At 36.8% G+C, this 13,964-nt stretch overlaps 2 protein-coding genes across 2 annotated transcripts; both read left to right on the plus strand.

Annotated features, from left to right (window-relative positions):
• Positions 1 to 5,033: 5,033 nt before the first annotated feature.
• LOC308504314 (olfactory receptor 5M5-like) lies at positions 5,034 to 5,972 on the plus strand (the record flags this gene model as incomplete). The annotated part of the gene is made up of 1 exon (XM_081064662.1): positions 5,034 to 5,972. One exon carries the CDS (start codon positions 5,034 to 5,036, stop codon positions 5,970 to 5,972), a length of 939 nt encoding a protein of 312 aa, XP_080920788.1.
• A 6,873-nt stretch (positions 5,973 to 12,845) lies between these two features.
• LOC308504300 (olfactory receptor 5M11) lies at positions 12,846 to 13,814 on the plus strand (the record flags this gene model as incomplete). The annotated part of the gene is made up of 1 exon (XM_081064647.1): positions 12,846 to 13,814. One exon carries the CDS (start codon positions 12,846 to 12,848, stop codon positions 13,812 to 13,814), a length of 969 nt encoding a protein of 322 aa, XP_080920773.1.
• Positions 13,815 to 13,964: the final 150 nt, after the last annotated feature.

Consider the following 13,964-nt stretch of genomic DNA (forward strand, 5'->3'; position numbering starts at 1 on the left):
AGCTCTACCATTGTAAGTGAGAGCAAACCTTTTTAATTTGAGTTGCCTGTACTTCTAGAGAACCCGATGAACATTTATTCAGGTTCAGTTTCACCTCATTGCTTACTTACTGTCCAACAGCAAGGAAACTCTCCTGGTCCTTTGCTGTTTAGTCCATTCCATTTCCTTTCTTCCAAATCAAGAAGTAATAGTCCATTTTTTTACCCCATCTAATATCTCCTTTGATCTCACGAATGGCTCTTTATGTCACAATATCACAATTTATTTCACATTTCATATATACTTTATATTCATATTGTAATTGATCTAATACCCTTGACTTCACACTTTATATTTAACCATCAGGAATCTTATCTGCTCTACCTTCAGATATTACATATTGAATCTTAAAAAGACTTGTCTGCTACCAGCAAGGTCTAAGACAAATTCTTCCTCATATAAGCTGCCACAATGAATTTGACTGTTCTATATTTGAAATACTCTATCTTCCAACAGAAACTATCGATCTTTTATAAACATCATCATATCATGTTACTGACTTGGTAAGATATTCCAAGATGTTCCGTCATATCTGGGCTAGAATCCAAACTGGTTACCAGAGTCTACAAGATCTTATATGATGTCTTCATATGCCACTCTCCAAACTCTTGGACCACTTTTTCTTTAGTCCTTCTCCTGCCACAGTGACTTCTAGATGTTTCTTGAACATTCTGAGCACATTCTTATCTCAGGGCCTTTGCACATAGTGTTCTTCTGCCTAGAATGTTTTTTCCCCAGACCTTTAAGTGATTTACTCATTTCGTCACTTCATTTAGATCTCTCTTCCAATAACACCTCCTTTGAAAGGTATTTCCTGGCCACTTGTCAAAGTTAACTCCTTTCTAAATAGATCTTAAACCATGTACCATGATGATTTTTTTCTCATATCATCTTCATTTCTGAAATTATTTGTTTATGTGATGCTGTTTATGTGACATTTCTACCCCAGTCCAGTATTGGCCAGGCAGTGGCTACTGTCACCAGAAACCAGTGAGAGTGAGAACCAGGAAGAAAGTCCTTGTCCTCTGTCTTCCCCAACACACATCTCAGCATGAGTTTTCCTTTAAAGGGTATAGTCACTCTAGCCTCTTTATTGTGAAACTGAGAGAATAAGAAAGAAAGTGAACTATTATTGTCTTCGTCCCACCTCAGACATATTGCTGGTTTTTCTCATTGTCCAAATTCAGCTGGATACTGGTTACCAAAGGCGTTCTAGTGATGCAATTTGTAAGGGTTAGATTCTAGGTGCACAAAGCAAGGTAGAGAAGAAAACACAACAGGTCTGGGTGGGGTAGGTTGACAAAAAGAGACTCGCCAGCATCTCTGTAATATTTATCCACAATGTTCTTGTAGCTCACTAAGGCTATACCTTAAGGAGCTCACACTTTGAAGCTGAGTCTTGTTTTAGCCTAGACCTGGGTTGTTCCTATTAAAAAGATAAAGGACAAGGCTCACAAACAGTATATAATTAGTCCAATTTAATCAAAGTTAATTGATCTTCTAATGGTTTTCCAGACTCTAAAACTTTCTTGCTATACAGTGCACTATTGTATTTCACCTGTTATAAACAAGAAAACTTAATATTTTCCCAAGCCACAAAATATTAAGACATTCAGGCATAAGTTAAAATAAATAATAAATTCCATGATTTCATCATTCTTGGGATATTTGATTCCCTATATGATATGGGGCAGAGGCAAAAGTTATGTCCTCAGTGAGCCCAGGATTTTCAAAGACTAAAACTGTAGTGGTTGTTTATAATCTGAATGACTTTCTGCTAGAAATAATTGAACCATGGGGATTTGGTCCCTAAATGACAATTTCATTATAAACTCTCAGGTTCTTTACATCCACGCTATCATTGGGAAATCGCTATTCTTTCACAGGTCGGATTAGCTATTGTAAAATATATTTTGGAATCTAGAAATAGGTATTTATTCAATAAAATAAAGTGGACCAAAGAGAACATTCATATCCTCAATAATTATTGATCTCCTCTATGTGGACAAGCACTGTTCTAGGTGCCTGAGGCTATACCTACAGAATAGGTAAACTCCTTGTCTTAAGGAGCTCAGACTTTGATGCTGGGTCTTGATTTAGGCTAGATGTGGATTTTTCACCAAAAAGTAACTCAGCTCCAACTTAAGTGCTGGTTACATGTCAGACATATTTTTAAAGTTTTGCCAAATTATATGCATGAGGAAACTTAGGCACAGAATGATGTCAAGCATGGTGTACTCAATCTGGGTCAATTTCCCAACTGGAAGTTGCCATATCCTGATTTTAGAGTTCACAGAATGTTAAATAACTTGGCCAAACCCCAGAGACGGGAATTAGAAGAGATAGAAATGTAGCCAGGAAGTCTGACAGCAAACTCCGGGTAACCATTAAACACTTTGCTGACTTTGGTTCATGAAGAAAAATGGGGGGTGGGGGTGGGGTGATATGAAACAGTCTTTTTGGTTCCTTCTGAGTTAACAATGCTACTTTTTATAAGCATCATATCATGTAATGTTCTGTGCTCCCTTCATGGAGAATTGGCCACTTTTATGTTTATAATCTTTATAATTATAAAGATGCTTTCTCTAAATTTCTTTCTCCTCTTCAAATCAAACCATGACCACATGCTAAAAAGATATCATCCTCGTTAAAGGTAAACTCCTTGACTCTTTGAGTGATTGGTAGTGGCAGCAAGCATCTACATGAGAAAGTCTCTGAGTGAGGATGAAAGTCAAAAGTTTAAACCTCTGGGGTCCCCAGAGCCACTTTGTCCACTTGGAAATACTTCTGGGTTTCTCTTGCTTAAATCATTTAGGATATTGTGTTCTGTTTCTTTAATGGAAGGGTATTACCATGGAGTAGTCGGCTAAATTATGTGGAATGCTCATTGCTTGCCTGGCCTCATTTCCTTACGGTAAAAAAAGAAATGGAGATATTAATTATTTTAGCTTTTGACTAATGTTTTAATAATGGAGACTTATTAAATATATAGTCCCAGCATCAAGAGAGTATTTGTTTATTATGGCAATTACAATAATCTTAAATATGAACTTAAATAAAATCACAGAATTATTATGATTTTGCTGATTGAGGTGACTTGCCTTGCATTTTATCACTCTTGATGACAAGTCCAAAGTTCTCAAGTGCAGAATGGGATAATGCAACAGACAGAATGTTGGAGTGGTGCATGGAGAAAGGGCCTCAGAAGTGGCCTGGGTCCATTGTTGGCATTGTAGCTATTAACCAGAGTCAGTATAATGTTGAATATTAGGTAAGTTTTACTGAGGGATTATGTAGATTTTTCCATGATGGTCATCATGGTCACTTTTATCTTACATAAATTTTGGGGGATGGCATTTCATGATATCTTATGTACTCTTTCAGTTGTGTGGATAATATGGTGATTATTTCAGTGGGACATTTTAGATGTTTTTAATAACTTAAATTGAATTTATGGCATAGAGGTTGTTTTTTTTTTCAACTTTACTTTTTGAAAGAGTTAAAATGAGGTAGAATTGCAAAATCATTAAGACTCTTTGTGAGCCTTTTCTTTCATGATGATCTCCCCCCCAAGCTGGAAGCCTTTTAATACATTTTTTCCTCCTAATCACTTCCCCCCGTGAATATTTAATACAAGGGATATGTGTGCATATGTATACCTACACACACACACTCACACACACACACACACACACACACACACACACATGCATATCGGGGGTGTCAAAAATGTATACAAGTGGACAGTTTGGTCAACGTTGCTCAAGCAGTAGTTTGCCATAATCAGAAGTGTCTGGACGCTGATGGCAACCACTTTGAGCACCTTTTGTAATTGCAGAAGTCAAACGTGATTTGTATTTATCGTTCGTTATCAGTATATATTGAGTGTTAAATTTTAATAGTTTTTTCCTTTCTTAAAAGGTATATACATTTTTTTTGGCACCGTCTGTATATCTGCTTTTATACAAAAACACTGATTTGCTTTGGTGACCCATGAATGAATTTTTTGCCCCCAATAATTGGCAATAAAACACAGAGCAAAGGGTTTCTTGATCTTAGTCTTAAAAGTTAAGTAAGATTTGGTAATAAGAGGGCCACCTGAGGTGGATGAAAGAGGGGAAAATGCACATGCATTGCAGAGGGATTGAACAGCCTGAAAACGAACAGAGTTTAGAAGGGGCAGGTAGGCAGATCTTAGTTCTTTAAGGATGTCTGCCATCCATCAGTTCCACTTCCCTAAGTCCATTCAGCTGAGAAAAAACACATGAGTTTCAAGGATGACATATTAGCTACCACACCAAAAGGTGTATTAACAAAAATGGGTTTACAATTTCAAAGGAAAGCAATGTTTAAGAAATTGTAAATGATCAAATATGAAAAGACTTGCAGAAAAACAAAAAAAACTATGACTGCCTTTATACAGAGGAGTTCTATGTTAATTTAGATGTTTAAAAGACCAATTGTCCATCAGATACCCTAAAAAATCTTTACAACATTATTGATTACGTTCCTAAAATTATTTTTCAAAAACCCTGAGGCCATTTTGTGGTTACCGACTGTTTTCTAATCCCCTCACCTTCCCCTTATCCCCATTTGGGAGACCACCTCAGGGAAGATGTAGATGCTTGATCAATGTACTGTACATCTGAAGCTAAACAATAATGAATGCCAACTATAATTTTATATATATAATGTGATGGCTCGGTGCGATGTCGGAGGGATAGTGGAAGGGGAGATGGGGGAGGGAGGTTCACAGTGTGAGGGATATAAATGATGAACGTCTAAGTATTACCTTGTCTTGTGCACCTGAAACTAATAATAAAAAAAAAAGATCAATTGTGTGATACTAGTCTACTTCTCTATGCCACATGTATTTATAAATTTGAGAGAACAGGGGCAAGTATCAGATGACATGAGGGAGCAATGGATTGATGACAAAATACTTGAATCTCTTTTTCCCTTGTTTAGCCCTCTTTTGAAGCCAAGAAAACACAATGTTAAAGAAAAACTACACAGCAGTGACTGAGTTTATTCTGCTGGGACTGACTGATCGAGCGGAGTTGCAGACTGTCCTTTTTATGGTATTCCTAATCATCTACCTGAACATGGTAATGGGTAATGGGGGCATGATCTTGTTAATCAGAAGTGACTCAAGACTTCACACTCCAATGTACTTCTTTCTCAGTCACCTGTCCTTCGTAGATCTCTGTTATGCCACCAATATCACTCCTCAGATGCTGGTTAATTTCTTATCCAAGAGAAAAACCATTTCTGTCGCTGGGTGCTTTGTACAGTTCCACTTTTTCATTGCCCTGGCCATCACAGAGTATTATTTGCTCACAGCAATGGCTTTTGACCGCTACATGTCCATCTGTAAACCTTTGTTATATGGTATCAAAATGTCCAGAGGTGTCTGCATCTCTCTCGTTGCTATTTCTTATACTTATGGTTTTGCAAATGGTCTGGCACAGACCATCCTCATGCTTCGTCTCTCCTTCTGTGGACCCAATGAAATCAACCACTTTTACTGTGCAGACCCACCTCTCTTAGTCCTTGCCTGCTCAGATACTTATGTCAAAGAAACTGCCATGTTTGTGGTGGCTGGTTCCAACCTCACCTGCTCTCTCACCATGATTCTCATCTCCTACGTTTTCATTTTCATGGCCATTTTGCGTATTCGCTCTTCTGATGGGAGGCACAAGGCCTTCTCCACCTGTGGGTCCCATCTGACGGCGGTCACTATCTTTTATGGGACGCTGTTCTGTATGCATCTGAGGCCCCCTTCGGAGGCATCTGTAAGACAGGGGAAAATTATAGCTGTGTTTTATATCTTTGTGAGTCCCATGTTAAATCCTTTGATCTATAGTCTACGAAACAAAAATGTTAAAGAAGCAATAAGGAAAGTTATCAAAACGAAATTGTTTGATAAATAAAGTGTACATTTTGGTCACAGGTATATATTATATCCAATTGTATGACCAATTATGAGCATTTTTAATTAAGAGATCACTTTCTGCCACTTTTGGGCCTGTTTTGTGTTTTGTAATTCACATATTAGACTTGGAAAAATATGTCAAAATATTTGCTAGCATTTACCATGTCTGTGAATTAAAAAAAAAAAAAGGAAAAAACTGGACTGTAATTCAAAGACAACACCAGAATGCATTATTATTACTCTTTAAAATCAATAAAGAATAGATGGTCCATTTGCAACAACCTGGATGGATGGATCTTGAGATTATTATGCTAAGCGAAATAAATCAGAAAAAATTGAGAACCATATGATTTCACTGGTAGGTGGGATATAAAACTGAAAGCAACAAAGGAATAAGACAGACAAGTAAAGAAACAAAAACTCATAGACACAGACAATAGTTTAGTGGTTACCAGAGGGTAAGGGGGAGAGGGTGGTAGATGAGGGTAAATGGGATAAAAAATATGGTGATGGAAGGAGAACTGACTCTGGGTGGTGAACACACAATGTGATATATAGATGATATATTACAGAATTGTACTCTTCAAACCTATGTAACTTTACTAACCATTGTCACTCCAACAAACTTTAATGAAAAGAAAAATCAGAAGGATAAATGGTCCAGTCCATAATACTCAGAGAGGTACCAAGCTACAAAAGACAGAATCATCAAATGATGGTAAGGCAATGAGAATTTGCTAGATTTTTATAGTGCTTAATAATTTCCATACTACATTCCAGAAACTTCTCAACCAGGGCAGGGGAATTTTTTTCTTCTTTTTCCCCTCCATGCAATCATATAGTAATGAAGATTTATGTGTATCTCAGATTATTACTCTAAGAAATATCTTTAGAATGATAGTACTGGTCCAATAGAATCCTCACTCACCAGGTGTTTCATAGAATGTCAAATTTCTTTCAGAAGATTTTTTTGTTTTATTGATATACATCCCATCATAAAAGTGGTTTTGTGGTTTCCCCTGTTAATTTTTTATTATGTACTGTTTCCAACATACAGCCAAAGGTAGAAAGTAATAGAAAGATCATGGGTTTAAGCCAACTGATCATTATTAAATCCTCACACAATACCACCTTTGTTTCTGATATTTTGGATACTCAGATATTCTAAAATTGAGTCCTCCCAGCCTGATTCTGCTCTTCTCTTTATTTCTTGCATTGAACTATAATGTAATTTAATGTTTCTTTACCTTATGTAGAGTTTTAACATTTGTTAGGTGTTTATGTATCCACAGAATTATGTAATATTACTTTACTAGATTTAAAATGTGATAGAAATGAAATAAATCTATGTGTCCCTCTGCAATTTATTTTTTTCACTAAACTTTGTCAGGCTTGTTTATGCTGATTTTTGTAGCAGTAATTTTTACTGATATATTCTATGTTGATATATAAATATGTCATATTTATATATTATAAATATATAATTATATATTATACTATATTATATTATATGATATATTTTATATTATACGATATATTTTATACTATATTATATTATACGATATATTTATATATTATACTATTGATGCACAACTCTATTTTTCCAATTTTTGATATAAAAATCCCACAATAGATTTTCTTATGGAATTCTGAATATGTAGCAGTTCAAAGAGTCCTCTCATGTATGTACCTACGTACCTATGATGGTAATTTCTGGGTCATAAAATATGAACATCTTTAAATGTACGAGATGTAGCCAAATTGCTCGTACTCCTGACAATAAATGTTTGAAAGTGCTCTTATCCTACATTCTTGTCAGCACAATATATTGTCAGACTTTTAAAATGTTTTCCAATCTGATGGTGCAAAATGAATTCTCATTTCTTGTATAAGTTGTTGGATCGTCATTACAAGTGAAGTGTTTTTAAATGTTTGATGATAATTGGAGATGTCTCTTTTTTTTCCTCCAGTTGTTTGTTCATATTCTTTGTTCATTTTTCATCCGGGTAATTTGATCTTTATTGTCTACATTTGTAATAGCTCTTTATGTATTCTGTACTAGGAACTAATCTTTTAATTATACATTCAATGCAAATATCTTCAAACTGTTTGTAGCTTGTATTTTATTTTTGTGCACAATATGTTTGCTGGTACAGAAATATTTCATTTTAATGCAGTTTAAATTTATTAGTCTTCTCTTTATGGTTGTTCATTGCATGTTGTCCAAACAATTCTTCCCTTTAATTTGAGTGTATCTTACTATCAGGCCCACTTAAATCTTATGAGAATAAGGAAAGCACTGATTGGAGGGAAGCTAAGGAAATGTTTAAAAAATGGTGAGGGAACAAAGAACAAACTATGACTACAGGCTCAGGAATGGCAGCCACCCACAATTGAAAATGTAGTCAAGTCGGTATGTGAAGACAGGCATCAAAGCCCTACCCTGCCACTTACTAGGTACGTGGCCCTGGGTAAGTTATCCATCACTATTCTTTTAGTGGAATCTCTGTTTTTTTAGCTGAAAATTTAGGATGAAGCCCCTACTTCTTAGGGTTATGTTAAAAAGTCAATAAAGGGGTTCGACTATATGGTGATGGAATGAGAACAGACTCTGGGTGGTGAACACACAATGTGATATATAGATGATGCATTACAGAATTGTATACCTGAAACCTATGGAACTTTGCTAACACTTGTCCCAATAAACTTTAACTTAAAAAAAGTCAACCAAAGTAGCTCTGGGACAGTTGTTCACACATAGGAGACGCTCACCAAGATGTCTGCCAATGACCTGTGTTGCTAAATCTTGTTCATGGTAGATCTTGTCCAAGACATCGACGTTCATCAGAGCTCTGGATGTTAAGAGAGGATAGTTTTAGTATCAAAGAAATAGAAAACATAACAAGCAGACCATGATAAAATTTCAAGATGACATGCTTTTGTGTGCCTTCCACAAGGCTCTTAGGGCAAATAGTAAATTTGAAATTATGGAAAATATCACTGAGGCATATGATTCATTTTCTTTTTTTTTTTAATTTATTGGGGTGACAATTGTTAGTGAAAGCATATGATTCATTTTCTGATCACAGTGTTCCAATTAAACCTAAGACAGGTGATTCCCAATGCAACACTCATTGCCGCTACTTTTAAATCCTTCTGAGATTTGTCTGAAGAGCAGTTCCTACCTCCCACAATGGTGAATAAATATGGCCACTTTTTACAGCTTAGCGAGGCCTCTATGAAGCACTTAGTCAGAGGCTGAGAAAATAGGTGCTTATCAGAACCAGAGTAAGTGTTTGTGTTTTTATTCTCTTTATTTTTAGTCATGAAGAAATTGTATTAAAATCTCACACTGAGACCTACACATTTTGTACCGCAATTCCTTTGTAATCCTTTCTCTTTTCAGTAGCAGAGTTTGAACCTTAACTAATTTCCATGATGGTAGGTTTATTACAATTTCTGTTGATCTTCCTGGACAATATTTTGCAGACCTGTCACTGTTGCAAAGAACCAAGAAAGGCCAACATTCTGCACCACCCACAAATGTAAGGATATTTTCAGACATGGGACGGAGCCTACCCTAATTCAAGAGTTCTTAGAGACAGACAATCTATAAGCCCCTTACATATTGTTTTTGTTGTTGTTGTTAGATCCTTAATGTGTGCATTTATCAGGTTGAGGATCCATGGTTCCAATAGTTTCATTAGATCTTTTGTGGGATTAGTATTTAAAAAACAAGAAGCTTAAGGGCCATTCTTATAATGAATCCTTGTTGAAAGTTTTTCCTTAACTCTACTTTCTTTTATTCTGAAAAAAAAAAGTCTTTTGTCATTCATTTGTAGTTTCATGACTCACGAAATATATCTAGACAGCTAGCTGATGGGCTTCTCTTGAGGGCATTCTCACCAGAGCTGATCCTTGTTACGGATCCTTCTATTCATTTTCTTCTTCTATCTGTCTTCTTCTTCTTTATGCAGGAGTTAAAGTGCTCTCCTTCTCCTTCCTTTTCCCCACTGTCAGCTCTCTTAGGCTGGCTTTATTGGGAAGCAACTTGTGCGGTTGACATAGCCTAGTTTTCGGAAGTCCTTCAAGCTAGGTTCAATGCCCTGCTGTCATGGTGTTGAAATTTTTAATAATTTTTGAACAAGGATCATTTGCATTTTACTTTGTACTGGGCCCTGTATATTGCATAGCTAGTCCTAGGTCCAGGTTTTGCAATTCATAGTTTTCTCCTGTCCTTGAGCTACTCCCTTGCTGGCCTCCATCAGGTAGAGGCTCTCCCTGGTTGTGAACTGGGAACCCACAGATGCCTCTTTTAGAAGATGTTAACCTTTCCATCTGGACTGACACAAAAAGTCAGAGCAGCTGTGATTTTCTTTCTCTGTAAACATGTATTATTCATAGTCTTTTTTGCTTCTCTCCACTTACCAGTATTTCTGATGTACTTCGATTGGATAATTCTGGATCCCTTACAAGTCATTGAGCTTGTGATCAAAATTATTTCAGACCCACAGGCAGTCGTTAAGTGACATGAAACAAATGGCCCTTTGCAAATGACACTGTCAAGTCCAATTTCCAGCTGTGTCTTTATAAATCTGAAATTCCCAAATCTTTATAAATAACCTGAAATTCCCAAACCTTTCCAGTTTTCTCTGTTCAGGTAACCACCACCTATTCACTCTCTGGGATTTCCTGGGTACAGGAAAAGATGAAACTATCTTTTAAGCCACCCATCTGCTGTCATACAAATCAAAGTGCTGTTTTCAGAGTATTTTGTACTGGATGCTTCTTGAAGAGAAGCTGCAAACCGATGACTCCTATTCTCCAGTGAAGGCTCTTGATATTCTTGGTAGGAAAGTCATAGGTAGAGCTGAATCAGATGTCAATGAAGTGGAACATTTGTATTTTAGAGAACATCTCAGCTGGAATTTTCTGCTCCGCTGTGTGTATACTCTGTACAAACAGATATCACCAGCAATCCCAAAGGAAGACCACATAGGGTATCTTTGCATCTGCTCTTTATTTTTTCTGAACACCCTTCTTGAAATAACCTTGTTGCTTGTTCTCTTCTTCCTTCAGTTTGTTGCTAAAAATGTCACCTTTTCATGAGTTCTTTGTTGATGCTACTTTTTAAAAAATTTGATCACTCTGTCCCCAAAGTCCATTTTCTTTCTTTTTCTACCATGTGAAACACCATGTACTTACTTACGGTGCTATGTCTCTGTCCACCAGAACGTGAATGCCAGAGGGCAGGGCTTTTTGATGGCTTTGTTCATTTTGCATTTATAGTGTCTACTCATACGATATGATGAGTATCCATTAATATTTCTTTCGTGTATATCTGTAATGACTAGACAGAGGAAGGGTGAATATTATTATTCCCACTTACAAATGGAGAATGAAGTGACTCATGGTTAAGTACCATGGTTAAGGACCATTATATGTTAGCTTGACCTAGCATGGTTAAGGACCATTATATGTTATTAATAACTGTTATTAGTGTATTCAGCAAACATAGTATTTACTATTCTGGGTAAAGAACATAGAGATATAAGAAGACTTTGTCACTGTCTTTCTAACAGTTATACCACTAAAGTATGTTTTAGTGATTCATTTTGAAATGAGACAAGAATGGGGCAGGTTTTTAAAAATAAGTGTGAGAGAAAAGACAAAAAATAAAAGCATCTTGAGAGAAAGGAAGAGGGGACTCAGTGCTAGTTGGGATGTGAAGGAGAGTTAAAAAACCACAGGGATTTTAGTTTGTCTATATAGATACATGTTGTGATTAATAATTTAAATACTAACTATGCAAAACATTTATAAACACATTATGTCATTGCTATAGATTACACTCAAAATTGGTTTAATGATTCTTGTTCATTTATTTGGCATATGTTTATGGTACTACTGTGACGTGCCTGTTTAAAGTGTGATTCTGGGAACGCCAGCATTAGAATATTGTGGATAATTGTTAAATATGAAGATAACAGTATCTCATATTAGGCTTTCTGAAAAAAAGCTTTCTGTGATTTGCTTGATTAAAAAGGTTCTCAAAAAAAATAAGGTTCTCAAATAATTGCTTTGTGAACTCAAGTTCAAAAAGCACTTAACTCTCCTAAGTATATGACATCAAGAAAATCTCCATGAGGACACGGAGATGAGTAAAACACTGCATGCAAATCATTCTTTCATGCTTACACTATTTTTTTTCTTTTTGTTTTAAAACCCAGTATATAACCATGTGCTTAGAAGTCGTAGTACAATAATGGACTGGATTTTGTCCCTGCCCCTGACTAATATATGAGTATAGAGATGTGATGTATTAGGGAATAAGTTAGAGGTGTACAGGGAGTACTGCAAGCATAAAATAGGAAGGGATGAATTCAACCTCAAGTATGATAGGACTGAATTGATAAACTCTTCACAAAAGATGGGCTTTTAAATTGGGCCATACAGGATGAGTAAGAGTTTGAGTAGCAAAAAATAGTGCAGGGAGAGATATGGGATATGTATGGATATGGATATATATATATATATATATATATATATATATACATATACATATACATATATACATATATATACATAGATATAAGTCGTATATATGAATATAAGTATGGGTATAAGGATAGTTATCTATAAGTATATCTATAGGTATAAGTGTAGGTAAGAAGTAGAAATCTAATAATTCAATATAAAGGCAACTGAGATAATGGCTTAGTAGAAATACAAAGTTGATTTATAATAGTTTGCTTTTGAACGACATAAGGATTTCAGAAGAAAAAATCATTTCAATAATCAGTAGCATGACCTTCACCTTTATGTCTGCCCTATTTCCATTGTTTCAAGTGCAGGCACAGACTCTCAGAAAATGCCCAGGACGAATGACAGTGTAGTAACAGAATTCATTCTCCTGGGGCTCACAGAGCGCCCTGAACTCCAGCCTCTCCTCTTTGTGCTGTTCCTGGTTGTGTACCTTGTCACCCTCTTGGGTAACATGGGCATGATTGTGTTGATCAGACTGGACTCTCGCCTTCACAAGCCCATGTACTTCTTCCTTACCAACTTAGCCTTCGTGGACTTGTGCTATACCTCAAATGCAACCCCGCAGATGTTGACTAATTTCCTATCAGAGAAGAAGACCATCACCTTTGCTGGCTGCTTTACACAGTGTTACATATTCATTGCGCTTCTCCTCACTGAGTTTTACATGCTGGCAGCCATGGCCTATGACCGCTACGTGGCCATATGCAACCCTCTGCGTTACAGTGTGAAAATGTCCAGGCGCACCTGCATCTGCTTGGCCACGTTTCCTTATGTCTATGGCTTCTCAGATGGGCTGTTCCAGGCTATCCTGACCTTCCGCTTGACCTTCTGTAGGTCCAATGTCATCAACCACTTCTATTGTGCTGACCCGCCACTCATTAGGCTTTCCTGCTCCGACACTTACCTGAAAGAGCATGCCATGCTCATATCAGCTAGTTTCAATCTCTCCAGCTCTCTCACCATCATCCTGGTGTCCTATGCCTTCATTATTGCTGCCATCCTCCAGATCAAATCCACAGAGGGAAGGCACAAGGCATTCTCCACCTGTGGTTCCCACATGTTGGCTGTTACCCTATTTTATGGGACACTCTTCTGCATGTATGTAAGACCTCCAACCGATAAGACTGTCGAGGAATCCAAAATGATAGCTATCTTCTACACCTTTGCAAATCCGGTGCTTAATCCATTGATCTACAGTCTGCGGAACAAAGATGTAAAGCGAGCATTGAACACTGTCCTCCGACGAAATGTGGTCACTAAGATGGCAATGCCTCCACTTGCCAATAAACCATAACACTAAACCTTTGGCTCAGATGTCTGCATTTGTGATGTGCTTTGGTATTCTTCATGGATATGCCTCCGGTAGCTCAGCTCCAAAGCTCAGGTGTGGGGAAAAATGAGTGGCACCTGTTGGTCTAGGCGCTTGTCCCTCAACGTGTGGTCC

Source organism: Rhinolophus hipposideros (assembly GCF_964194185.1).
Source record: "Rhinolophus hipposideros genome assembly, chromosome: 10".
Taxonomy (NCBI): Eukaryota; Metazoa; Chordata; class Mammalia; order Chiroptera; family Rhinolophidae; genus Rhinolophus; species Rhinolophus hipposideros.